Source organism: Pristis pectinata, chromosome 7 (genome assembly GCF_009764475.1).
Source record: "Pristis pectinata isolate sPriPec2 chromosome 7, sPriPec2.1.pri, whole genome shotgun sequence".
In the NCBI taxonomy this organism is placed as follows: Eukaryota; Metazoa; Chordata; class Chondrichthyes; order Rhinopristiformes; family Pristidae; genus Pristis; species Pristis pectinata.
In genome coordinates this window covers 660014-674183 of record NC_067411.1, presented here as the reverse complement: position 1 = coordinate 674183, position 14170 = coordinate 660014, and the positions used below count along the sequence as shown (strand labels likewise).

At 42.1% G+C, this 14170-nt stretch overlaps 1 protein-coding gene across 1 annotated transcript in view; it reads right to left on the bottom strand.

The window, feature by feature from the left end:
• The window catches only part of LOC127572471 (nipped-B-like protein), a 469472-nt gene that overhangs the window by 283920 nt on the left and 171382 nt on the right, over window positions 1–14170 (bottom strand). The window contains exon 10 of the mRNA XM_052019793.1: window positions 4739–6112. Coding sequence (XP_051875753.1) covers window positions 4739–6112 — 1374 coding nt within the window. The remainder of the gene's footprint in view (window positions 1–4738; window positions 6113–14170) is intronic.

The following is a 14170-nucleotide window of genomic DNA, read 5'->3' as shown; positions in this document are numbered from 1 at the left end:
CAGCAAGCAATTAAGAGGGCAAATGATAAGTTAGCCTTTATTATAAGAGGATGTAAATGCAGGAATGAGGAAGGTTTTTTGAAATTGCTTAAGGCCTTGGTAAGACCGTATCTGGAAAGTGTACACTTTCGAGCTGCTTACTTTGGAAGGGAATATACTTGCCACAGGAGAGAACACAGTGAAGATTCAATAGACTGGTTCTGGGCATGGCAGGCTTGCCATAGGAGAGATATAGTGTCACTATATTCTCTAGAGTTTGGGAATTTCATCAAAACATAGAATTCTTAAAGAGCTTGGCATGCTAGATATAGGTAGTTTGTTTCTTTTGGCTGAAGAGTCTACGATCAGGGTGCACAATTTCCAAGGGGTAGGCCATTGGGGACTGAGATGAGGAGAAATTCCTTCACTCAGAGGATGGTGAAACTTTGGAATTTCCTATTCTGGAGGACTTTGGAAAGTAACTCCTTGGCTTCATTCAGATTACGAGATAGATAGATTTCTGAACATTAGGAAAAACAAGGGATATGGGAATAGTGCTGGAAAATGCTGCTGAGGTAAAAGAGGCATAGAAGGCTACAGGCCAAGTGCTGGAAGATGGAATTAATATGGATGGGTGGCTACCGGTAACATGGACATGGTGGGCCGAATAGCCTTTTTCCATGCTATATGACCATAGAACAATACAGCACAATACAGGCCCTTCGGCCCACCATGTTGTGCTGCCCTAAGCACACCTAAGACTATGTAACCCCTTCCTCCCACATATCCATCCAACTTAAATTCCTCCATATGCTTATCTAACAATCTCTTGAACTTGTCCAATGTATCAGCCTCCACCACCACCCCAGGCAGCGCATTCCATGCACCAACCACTCTCTAGGTGAAAAACCTCCCTCTGACATCTCCCTTGAACTTCCCACCCATTACCTTAAAGCCATATCCTCTTGTTTTGAGCACTGGTGCCCTGGGAAAGAGGCACTGGCTGTCCACTCTATCTATTCCTCTCAATATCCTGTATACTTCTATCATGTCTCCCCTCATCCTCCTTCTCTCCAGTGAGAAGGGCCCTAGCTCCTTTAGTCTCTCCTCATAATCCATACTCTCTAATCCAGGCAGCATCCTGGTAAATCTCCTCTTCACCCTTTCCAACGCCTTCACATCCTTCCTAATAATGAGGCGACCAGAACTGGACACAGCACTCTAAGTGTAGCCTAACCAGAGTTTTGTAAAGCTGCATCATCACTTTGCAGCTCTTAAACTTGATCCCCCGACTTATGAAAGCTAACATCCCATAAGCTTTCTTAACTACCCTATCTACCTGTGAGGCAACTTTCAGTGATCTGTGGATATGAACCCCCAGATTCCTCTGCTCCTCCACACTGCCCAGGATCCTGATATGTTTCCAAATCAGGATAGTGTGAGAGTTGGAAGGGAACTTGCAGGCAGTGTTCCCATGCACCTACTGCCCTTGACCCTTGTGGTGGTAAAGGTTGTGGGTTTGAGGGTGGCCTAGGTGAGTAGGTACAGTACATTTTGTAGATGATACACACTGTAGCCAGTAAACATTGATGACTTAGGAAACAGATGTTTAGGGCAGCGATGGGCTACTTTATTTCCTAATGAGACACAATTTGGCCCACTGAGTTTATGCCAGCTCTTGGAGTAATCCCAGCACACCCACCAACTGCTCCTCCTCTCCCCCCCCACAAATTTATTTTCCCTGTAACCTATTCTCTGTCATGTCCATTAACTCACCCAGATTCTCCTACCATCTTCTCACACCAGGGGCAAATTACAATGGCAAATTAACACACCAACCAGCACATTTTTGAGATGTGAGAGGAAGCTAGAGTATTGGGGAGGTGGTGGCAGGAGCCCACAAGATCGCAAGGAGAACAAAAACTCTATACAAAAAGCACCAGAGTCAGAATGGAAGCCACATCACTAGAGGTATGTGGCAACATCATTACCCGTGGATCCACGATCCCACTGTTGAAAAGCTGTTGGATCTGCATTAATCCATCAGAAATGAGAGTAGGTCATTTGAGGATTAGATGAGGAAAATTTGAGTTTATAAAGGGAAGCCACCATGATTTGTTGAAAGGCAAATGTTTAACTAACAATTTTTTGATGAGGTATCAGAACGCTGATGAAGGGAATATTACCCATTTGATGAAGCTGCACATAAAAGGCTCACTACCAAATGTAAGGCCCAAGGAATTAAGGGAAACATGGACAGAAAGCCAACAATTGTGAATCAGTTTTTCAGTCTGTGGGGTGGTAAACAGTGGCTTCACTGATAGATCCACTTTTTTTGGGAAGAGTACTGGTGAACATCGATGCAGAGGGTAAAATTTCAATTTTGCAGACTGACAGAATGGGCAAACGAAATTTAATACAAAGAAGCATGAAGTAATACACTTTCATAGAAAGAAGAAACAATAATATTGGCAAAATGGCACAGCTCCCAAAGTTGTGCAGGAACAGAAATTTCTGTGTATATGTGTCAATAAATCTTTGAAAGTTGCAGGATAAAAGATCAATTAGTGAAACATGAGATCCTTGGTTTCATAAATGGAAGGATCTGATACAAAAACACCTTTAGGTAGAGTGTCTTGGAGAGGCTGCAGGTTAGCTTTAATAAAATGATTGCCGTGATGAGGAAGTTCAACCACAAGGTTAGACTGGAGAGGCTGTGGTTATTATCTTTGGAGCAGAAACTGTTCACAGGAGATCTAATCGAAAAATACAAGATCATGACATGTACAAGGTAAACAAAAAATTGTTTTTAAATCAGGAATTCACTATCCACATGGGTGATGGAAACAACATTGATCAGCTTCGAAAACAAAGTTAATCTATAATCAAATCTCATATACCATGCATTTTCAAACAATATCAATGAACTGACAAATTGCAAATAATAACAATACACGCATGCTAAGCAGCATGCCATTGATAGTCAAATATTCCTAGAAACAAAAAAGGAAAGCTAAACATCCACTCATGAATGATAGACAATTAAACTGCTGATGGGAAGATTCCACGAACTTATCATCCATGCATAACAGCAGCAGATTCATGCAAGGGACTGCCAAATATGCAGCTAAGACTAATTTCAGCTCGAACTGCCAAGTGGATGATCCATCTAAACACCCTATAGAGAACACAAACATCAATCTAACCCTTCCCTCTTACATGGGCTATGTAGGAGGGAAGGTTTAGATTGATCAGAGAACAGGTTTATATAGGTCGGCACATCGTGGGCCAAAGGACAGTACTGTGCTGTACTGTTCTATGTTCTCAGAAACTAGTCTTCAGTTAGCTTATGTCTGGAGACATGCAGATCTGAGCATTCAAGAGAGAAAGTACACATGAGACAGAGTGGCAGGATGCTGGGAGGGGCGAGTTGGGAGTACTGTGGGGGAGTGGTGGGTGATTTAGAGAGAGTGAGATTGAGAATTAGGGGCTAAAGTCAAAGAAAGAAGTGAAAGGGTGAATAATTAGAGAAATTCAGAGATCTGTGTTCTGTGCAACATCAATATTATGAGAGGGGTGGGGCAATCCTTTGGAGATATTTGAACATAAGAATTTTAATAAGAGCCTTTTAACAATGGCCCTTGCAACATTTATGACAATGTGTTTTTCTTTGAACATTCAGAAATATTGTTTTATTTTGCCATTGAATATGATTAACCACACAACACATGCATCATAATTAATCACTTTTTTAAAATTGTAACAACTCTATTTAAAAGGTCTGCTGATGGACAGACTTAATGTCAATGAACTGACAAACTACAAACAATAAAAGCAATACACACATGCTAAACAGCATGCCATAGACAATGGCAGAGTTTTAAAAAAATATAATTCTCCACATACCATTGAGAAATATTTGACATATTCAAATTACAGGGAAGTCCCAGGGTATGGGGAGAGCGCAGAAAAGTGGTGTTGAGGCCAAGATTGGATCAGCCATTATTTTGTTGATGACAAAGGAGGCCCAAGGAGCTGACTACTCTACCGCCTGTTCCTGTTTCTGATATGCTTCTATAAAAACTATACAAGTTATCTGGCTGTGACTAACTGGAGTGTTTAAGAGTAGTTTGAAACTGAAAGAGTTTGATAATGTTGCCAAACAGCGTAGAATTTTAAAAATAAAATTGAAAGTGCTGGTGCAGAATTGATGGGCATTGCTCCATGGTTCCAGGATATTTGAGGAAACTACACCAGTAATAAGCTTTGATTTTTTTTCTATATTTTGTTGGGACAAGAAATGTAAGCAATACATACATAAGCCACCACTTATAAGCGTATAAACAAGTTTGAAAAAGGGGGCAAGGAAGAGCCTTTGAAGAGAAGCACTGCTGTTCAAGATCTGTAACTACAATTGTGTACCAGTGCAGAACTATTCAACTGTTAAACTCACAACACAATTGTTGGGATGAATTTCACAGTCATAATACCGAAAACATGTGTTTTTTTTTGTTGGGGGGTGGGAATCATTTGGGAGGTGGATGGCAGAGCCTTGGTCCTTTGAAGAATACTTTGCAGGTGCACAGTTTAAAGTTTATTCCATAAACAGCTGTGGCTATGTTCTGCCACTAGAGGGTACTGCATGCATTACTGAACACACCGAATGATCTAGACAGATCAGAGAAATTTACTCCAGACTATGCTTTCAACTTCAACAGGCTTGCTATAATTAAACAATCATGAAAAGTAAAATAGGTACCTTTACTTGGCTTGGAAGGCAGTCTACTCTTCGATTTGCTGGAGCTTCTTGATGCATTTTTGTCTTCATTGTCCTTGATAAATTTCTGCACTTCATCAAAAGGTAATTTATGGAGAACCACAACAGGCTTGATCACTTTCTTCAGGTCCTCCACTAGATCCATCTTGTCTACCTTTAATTTTAATTCATTTTTATCCACAGACTTCCTCAATTCCTTTTGCTCATTGCAAACATTGCCGTCCTTATCCCGCTTGATTTTTGGAATAACAAAGTTTTTAAGTGCATCAGACCTTCCTCCCCCCAGCAGATAGCTGGGAAATTTTTCTTTGTCATCAGAAAGGGGTTTGAGGGTCTCTGATTTTACTTTGCTCCCCTCTGATCTTCGATCATCCCTCTCTTTATTGCTCAAAGATCCAGATGGAATGTCTGATCTCCTACTCTGCTTTAAAGCAAATCGATCTTTCACTTCAGGTTTTATTTTCCCAGGATCTCTGCTATCTTGTTTAACTCTGGGACTTTCTGATCGCAACCTCTGCTCTTCTGGTGAACGGCGTTCATTCCTGTCGCCTCTGTCACTAGAGTCAGAACACACTTTCCTTTCTACCCTCACTGATTTGGAGGACTCTGTCCGGTTATGTTTAGCAGGCTCATTTCTCATTGGTTTACTTTCAGATTCACTCTTACTTAGTTTGGGAGTCTCTGGTCTCCTGACCTTTGATGGATCCACTTTTCCTCTTTCAGGATCGTTTTTCTCATCCAATTTCTGTTTCTGTGCTTCCTGGTGTAGCTCTCGTTTATCCTTCAGAGTGTCTGAACTCTGTCGTCCTTCATGCCGTGGTTTCTGTGTTTCTGATCTACTCTCAATTTTTGTTTTGGTATGATCCGATTTTCCCTCGTGTTTGTGTTTGGATATTTCAGGTCTCTTTTCTGGAGTTAGTTTAGACACATCTCGTTTACTTTCATGCTTTACTTTTGGTGTCTCTGGTCGGTTCTCACTTTTCTGCTTCGGTGTTTCTGACCTAGACTTTATCACGTCAGGTCGGCTATCGTTCTTCTGGCCATCATCTTTTGGCCCCTCGTTTTCCGATTTCCTCCTGGGAACTACCGGATGACTTTCCAACTTGGGTTTTAATACCACCATTGCCTCTTCCTGCCGTGAAATTAAAGTTCCTTCAGTGGCCTGCCGTACCATCTCCAAAGATTTCTTCACACTGTCTGAATCTAGAGGGGGCACTGCTTGTCCATCAGTTCTTCCTGCATGTTGTAGATCTATACTGACCAAGAGTGCAGGCCTGCTTGCAGCACCCCCACTACCACCTCCTCCAGCAGTCTCTTGAGGAAATGAGTCTTGCTTCCGTTTCTTTAAGGGTTTATCTAAAATAAAGAAATAAAGCTGACTTTCACTTTCATAATGCACTACAAGCACAAGATGTTATAAAGATGTTTTCTTGGATAATTGGGTTGTAAGTAAACACTTAACTTGCAAAAGTCAAAATCATATTTAAGCATCGTGTCCACAGAGATTTAGGGAATATTAGGGAAAAAAGAGCAACTTGGGAAACAATAGGGCCAAGTGGACATCTTTGTGTGGAGCCGCAGGAGAAGGACGAGATCCTCAATGGGTATTTCTCCTCTGATTTTACCATGGAGAAAGACTTCGGACCTTGAGATAGTTAATTGGTAGGTTTTGGGGATAGTCTGCATTACAGCAGAGGAGGTATTGCATGTCTTAAAACATATGAAGGTAGATAAGTCTCCAGGGCCTGATCAGGTATATCCAAGAACACTATGGGAAGCTAGAGAAATTGCAGCAGCCTTGGCTGGGATATATGCATTATCGTTAGCAACAGGTGAAGTGCCAGAAGACTGGAAGGTGGCTAATGTTGTGCCTTTATTTAAGAAGGGCTTAAAAGAAAAACCTTGGAACTACAGACCAGTATGGCCTAACATTTGTGGTAGTTAATTTTCTAGGGGGGATTCTGAGGGATAAGGTATATAAACATTTGGAAAGACAGAGATTGATTAGGGATAGTCAGCACAGCTTTGTGCGTGGAAGATTACGTCTCATGCATTTGATATTTTTTTTTGAAGTAGCCTAGAAGATTGATGATGGCAGGGTGGCAAACGTGGTCTATATGTACTTCAGCAAGGTCTTTGATAAAGTTCCTCATGGTAGGCTGCTAGGAAAGTTAGAACGTTCCAGGGAGAGCTGGCTAATTGAATATGCAATTGGCTTGATGGTAGGAGGTTGTTTTTCAGACAGGAGATCCATGACTAGTTTTGTTCCCCAGGGCTCAGTGCTAGGCCCATTGCTTTTATTATCTATAATCAATGATTTGGATGAGAACGTGCAAGGCATGGTTAGGATACTAAAATAGGTGGTGCTGTTGACAGTGAAGATGGTTATCAGGATTTACAGAGGGATCTTGATCAGCTGAGTAAGTGGGCCGAGGAATCTCAAATGGAGTTTAATTTGGATAAGTGCGAGGTGTTGCATTTTGGGAAGACAAATGAGGGTAAGACTTTCACAGTGAATGGAAGGGCCCTGGGAGTGTAGTAGAACAGACTGACCTAGGAGTTCAAGTACATGGTTCCCTGAAAGTCGTGTCACGGGTAGAAAGGCTGGTGAGGAAGGCTTTTGGCATGCTGGCCTTCATCAGTCAGGGCATTGAGGATAGAAAGTTGGGATGTTATCTTGCAGTTGTACAAGATGTTGGTGAGGCCACATTTGGAATATTATGTTCAGTTTTGGTCACCCTGCTACAGGAAAGATGCCATTAAGCTGGGAAGAGTGCAGAGGAGATTTAAAAGGACATTGCTGGGATTCAAGTGACTGTTAAAGAGAGAGGTTGAACAGGTTGAGAGTTTTTCCATTGGAGCATTGGAGAATGAAGGGTGATCTTATAGAGGTGTATAAAATCATGAGGGGCATAGATTGGGTCAATGTGCACAGTCTTTTTCCCCAGGGCTGGGGAATCAAGAACTGAGGGGCAATGTTTTCACCCAGAGGGTGGTCAGTATATGGAATGAACTGCTAAAGGAAGTGGTTGAGGCAGGTACATTAACAACATTTAAAAGGTACTTGGACAGGTACATGGATAAGAAAGGTTTAGAGAAATATGGGCTAATTGGGGATCTTAGATGGGAATCTTGTTTGGCATAGACCAGTTGGGCCGAAGGGCCTGTTTCTGTTCTGTACGACTCTACAAGACTCAACTACATACTGAACATATTATTTGAAAAAAAAATTCAATGAATGGAGTACGTTTCAAACTGTTTTTTGGCCCTTCTTTTGTGCCTGGCAACTTATAACCAAAATATCTTAGCCACTGTGATTTAGAGAAAAGGCCATACAACACAAAAAAAGTTATAATACAGCTTCATAAAACATTGGTTAGGCCATTGCTAAAGTACTGTTTCAGTTCTGGTTGTCACACTATAGGAAGGCTGTGATGGCACTGGAGAAGGTGTTTGAGGAGATTTTCTTTGGTTGTTCTCTGGGATGGAATGTTTCGTTTACAAGGAGAGATTGGAAAGGATGGGTTTGTTTTCATCAGAGCAAAGGGGACTGAGGGTATATCTAATTATAGTACATAAAATTATGAGGGGCAGAGATAGCAGGAAACTTTTCTTCATGACAGAGTTGACAAAAACTACAGTACTTAGGTTTAGGATAAAGGGGAAGGGATTTATAAAGTATCTCAAGAAGAATTTTTTTCATCTACAGGGTGGTTGGAATCCGGAACACACCTCCTGAGCAGGTGGCGGAATTACCACTTGAAGTGCCATGGCATAGAAAGCTACAGACCAACAGCTGGTAAATGGGATTAGTGTAGATGAGGAATTGATTGTTTCTGTGCTACTTTATGATACCATGAGCAAGAAACTTGTAATGGAATATAAAGTGGATTTATTCTTTCTCTGGTACGTCTCATAATGACAACACAATGAGACACCAATACAGAAAGGCCGTAACTCTGAAGTTCTTAAACTTCTGCAATTAAAACTATAAATATCACCTATTTACACTTTACTGCAGCAGATAATGCAAGTTTGTGCATATCAGCACCAGTGAATTTGCATGCGATAATGAAGCACTGTACAGCTATATTGACATGAAGATGTCACTAATTAGAACAGACTTGGTGTCTGTTTCATAGTCAAACCTTAACACAATGACTTTTAATGAAGTATCGCTGTGGCTTATGAGAAAAACCACCCAAGCAACAAAGAAAAATGTAAATTTGATTCAAATTCAAGGCCATGTCCAGACTGGTCACTGGTACAGGATACCTTTTTTTATTATAAAATGGTGATGTGACATGGGCTCGGTGATGATGCCTACATTTGCTGCCTGCCTCTAATTACACTTGAACAAAGGAAGCAGTTAAGAGCCAATCTCAGTAATCAGAGTTGGTTAAGGGTAGCAGATTTCACAGTAGTTTCTCAAGACTATTTCAGAGATGAGCTTTAATTCCAGGTTTATTTAATTAATTTAAATTCCCCCATAAAAATGCTCACATTCAAACTCAGGTCAATAGCCATAGCTCCCTGAATGTGGCAACACAAATGGAAAGGGTGGTAAAGAAAGTGTATGGCAGGCTTGCCTTCATTTTTGACTACAAAAGTCAGGAAGATGTGTTGGAGCTTTAGAAAACTTTAGTTAGTTAGGCCACATTTGGAGTATTGTGCAAATTTCTGGTTGCCACACTACAGGAAGGATACAGAAGCTTTTGAAAAGGGTGCAGGAGGTGGTTCACCAGGAGAGGTTAGACAAACTTGGATCATTTTCTCTGGAGTGTCAGAGACTGAGGGGCGAACCAACAGAAGTATACAAAATTATGAAAGGGACAGAAAGGGTCTTTTGCCACAGGGTGGAAATGTCAAATAGTAGAAGGCATAGGTTTCAGGTGAGAGGGGAAATTTTACAAGAGCTTTGCAAGGCATGATTTTTTTTTAGAAAGCAGTATTAGGCACCTGGAACACAGAATCGGTGGAGGTAATAGAAGCAGAGATGATAGCAACATTTAAGAGACATTCAGAGACACATGAACAGGCAGGGAATAGAGGGATATGGACCACATGCAGGCAACTGGGATAAGTGTAGACTGGCATCACCATCGGTGCAGACATGGTGGGCTGAGGAACTGTTCCTGTGCTGTATTGTTCTATGTGATTGAGATGAAGGTTCAGATAGAAAATTAAAATACACCAATAACAAGAAAAGCTTTGTAAACACTGGACATTCATACACCAAGACTGCATCTGTACTCTACTTGCCATCTGGACTGGTCAAGGCTTCTAATACTGAGCCCTGCTCAAGCAGTGAAATCAGGTAAGAAAGATACAGCAGCAATCATGGGCCGAAAGGCCTGTAATGTGCTGTACTGTTCTATGTTCACTGTGGCCAGCTCCTCTCTCACACCTCTGTAATTACCTTTAATCAACTGTAATACCGATACATCCGATTTTAGCTTCTCCCTCTCAAACTGCAGGGTGAATTCTAACATATTATGATCATTGCCTCCCAAGGGTTCCTTTGCCTTAAGCTTCCCAATCAAATCTGGTTCATTGCACAACACCAAATCCAGAATTGCCTTTTCCCTTGTGGGCTCAACCACAAGCTGGTCTAAAAAGTCATCTCATAGGCATTCTACAAATTCCCTCTCTTGGGATCCAGTACCATCCTAGTTTTCCCAATCTACCTGCATATTGAAATCCCCCATGACCACCGTAACATTGCCCTTTATACATGCCTTTTCTATCTCCTGTTGTAATTTGTACTCCACATTTTGGCTACTACTCGGCCTGTATGTAACTCCCATCAGGGTCATTTTACCCTTGCAGTCTTTTAACTCTACCCACAAGAATTCTACATCTTCTGATAGAAGATAGAACATAACAGCACAGTACAGGCCCTTTGGCCCACAATGTTGCGCCAACACTTTATCCTACTCTAAGATCTATCTAACCCTTCCCTCCCACATAGCTCCCCACTTCTCTATCATTCATGTGTCTATCTAATGCCCCTAATGTATCTGCCCCCACAACCTCTGCCGGCAGTGCGTTCCATGCACTGACCACTCTGTGTAAAAAAAACATATCCCTGATAACCCCTTTATATCTTCCTCTAATCACCTTAACATTATGCCCCCTCATGTCAGCTATTGTCGCCCTGGGAAAAAGTCTCTGACTGTCCACTTGATCTATGCCTCTTATCTTGTACACCTCTATCAAGTTACCTCTCATCCTCCTCTCCAAAGAGAAAAACCCTAGCTCACTCAACCTATCCTCATAAGACATGCTCTCCAATCCAGGCAGCATCCTGGTAAACCTCCTATATCACTTCTTGCTAAGGATTTGATTTAATTTTTTTTAAACCAACAGAGCCACCCCAACCCCTCTGCCCATCTTTTCAATAGGATGTGTATCATTGGATGTTTAGCTCCCAGCTGTGATCTTCTTTCAACCACGACTCTGTGATGCCCACAACACCACACCTGCCCACTTCTAACTGCACTATAAGCTCATCTTGCTTATTTCGTATACTGCGTGCGTTCAAATATAACATCTTCAGTCGTGTATTCACCACCCTTAAATTTGTCTCCATGTTGCCTGAAGTTAAATTCTTATCCCTTTCTAAACTTTGTCTTATTCTTTATTCTGGAGACTTCAAAAACCTCTCCTGCACACTCCTTCCCTTTTACTTCATCCATACTTTCCAATCTATTGAACCCCCCCCCCCCCAAACTGCTTAAAGCCCTATCCACAGCCCTAGTTATGTGATTCGCCAGGATCCTGGTCCCAGCATGGTTCAGGTGGAGTCTGTCCCATCAGAACAGCTCCCTCCTTCCCCAGTACTGGTGCCAGTGTCCCATAAATTCAAACCCACTTCTCCCACACTAATCTTTGAGCCACGCATTTAACTCTGATCTTATTGACCCTGTGCCAATTTGCACATGGCTCAGGTAGCAATCAGAAATTATTACCTTTTTGCTTCTGCTTTTTAACTTAGTCCCAAGCTGCTCAAATGCCCTCAGCAGAACCCCTTTCCTTGTTCTACATACATTGCTTTTTTTTATTTACACACATGGACCACAACAACTGTATATTTCCCCTCCCACTCCAAATTCCTCTGCAGGTCAGATGAAAAGTCCCAAACCTGGGCACCAGGCAGGCAACACAGCCTTCGATCTTTGCGACAGAGAACTGTGTCATTCCCCAATTACAACTACATTTCTCTTCTCTTCCCCCCTCTTGAATGGCTCCCTGAACCACGATGATGTGGTTCAGTTGCTCATCCTTCCTCCAGTCCCCACTCTCATCTGCACAGGGAGTAAGAATCTCAGATCTGTTAGACAAGCTCAAGGACTGACTCCTCCAGCACTACCTCTTAGATCCCCCTACCTGCCTCACTCACAGTCACACCCTCGTGCCCCTGACCACAGACCGAATTTGAAGTAGTTAATCTAATGGGTGTGACTGCCTCCTGAAACACAGTGTCCAGGTAATTCTCCCCCTCCCTGATGCGTCACAGTGTTTAAAGCTCAGATTCCAGGTCATCAACTTTGAGCCAGAGTTCCTCAGGCAACCAACACTTGTTGCAGATGTGGTAACCAGGAACCACAATGGGGTCCACCAGCTCCCACATCATGCAGCTACAATACATCACTTCACCCTGCATCCTTATTTTACTTAATTAGTTTTAATTTGTCGTCTTTTTACTTAACTACTAAAAAGTATCTTTATCAGCTGGGCCAGTGGGCAGGGGAATGGCAGATGAAGTTTGGTAAGGCAAACCAGAGTAGGCCTTGCACAGTAAACAGTAGGGCCCTGGGAAGTGTCGTAGAACAGAGACCTAGGGGTAAAGGTACATAGTTCCTTGAAAGTGATGACACAAGTAGACAGGGTGGTGAAGATATATGGTATGCTTGCTTTCATCGGTCAGGATATCAAGCTCAGGAGATGGGAAATCATGTTACCGTTGTACAAGACATTGGCAAAGCCATATTTGGAGTACTGCATACAGTGCGGCCACCTTGGAAGGATGTCATTAAACTGGAAATGGTACATAAAAGATTTACAAGGACATTACTGGGACTTGGGTTACAAGGGGAGACTAGATAGGCTCAGACTTTTTTTCCTGGTGTGTGTGGGGCTGAGGAGGTTCATAAAATCACAAGGGACATAGACAAGTTAAATAGCCACAGTGCTTTTCCCAGGATAATGGAATCTAAAACTAGAATGCAAAGATTTGAAGTGAGAGGGGAAAGATTTAAAGGGACCCGAGAGGCAACTTTTTCACACAGAAGGTAGTGGGTGAGTGAGTGAATGAGCTGCCAGAGGAAGTGGTAGAGGCGGGTATAATTACCACATTCAAAATACATTTGGACAGTTACACAGATAGGAAAGATTTAGAGGGCCAAATGCAAGCAAATGGGAATAGTTCGGTAAGACAACTTGGTCAGCATGGACGTTGGGCCAAATGCAAGCAAAAAGAGCCCGTTTTCTGTGCTGTACAACTCTATGACTCTTACTCCTTGATTTACACCCTCTGGTTGTAGAATCAGAGTCATACAGCATAGAGATGGACTCTTTCATTCCATCTCATCCACGCCGACTGTGATGCCTATCTATGCTGATCCCATTTGCCTGCATTAGGCCCTGCAATATCCCTCTGCTCCTTTCCTATTCAAGTACGTGTCCACATTTCTTTTAAATGTTGTAATTGTCCACCACCTCTGGCAGTTCATTTCAGTCACGCCCTGTATAAAATTTCTTCTCTCACCTTAAATCCATGCCCTCTAGTTCGAGATGATCCTAATCTGGGGAAAAATATTCTGACCATCTACCTTATCTATGCCCCTCATAATTTTATAGACCTCTTCAAAGTCAACCTTCAATCTCCTATATTCCAGTGAGAATAAACCCAGCCTATCCAATCCCTTCTTATAACGAGTCCTCCATTCTAGGTACCTCTGCTATGCCCCTCATAAATTTGTATACATCTTATCAGGTCCCTCCTCAGCCCTCCAAGGAAAACAAACCAGGCCTATTGAGTCTCTCCTTATAACAGACATGCCATCCCAGGCAACATGCTGGTGGATCTTCTCTGAACCCTCTTCCAGAGCAATTGCTACCTTTCTATACTATGGCAACCAAAACTGCACACAATATTCCAGATTTGGCGCCACCAATTTTATAGAGATGCAGCATAACTTCCCTGCTCTTATATTCTATGCCCTGGCTAATGAAGGCTAATGACTTTACACCAAGGTCCTTCTCTTCTTCAAAGTTCTCCAGAGCTCTACCATTCATTGCACATCTTACCTTTATTTGATCTCCCACAATGTGTCACTTTACACTTAACAAGATTAAATTCCATTTGCCAGTGCTCTACCCAACTTACCAGCTGATCAATATCTTTCTGTA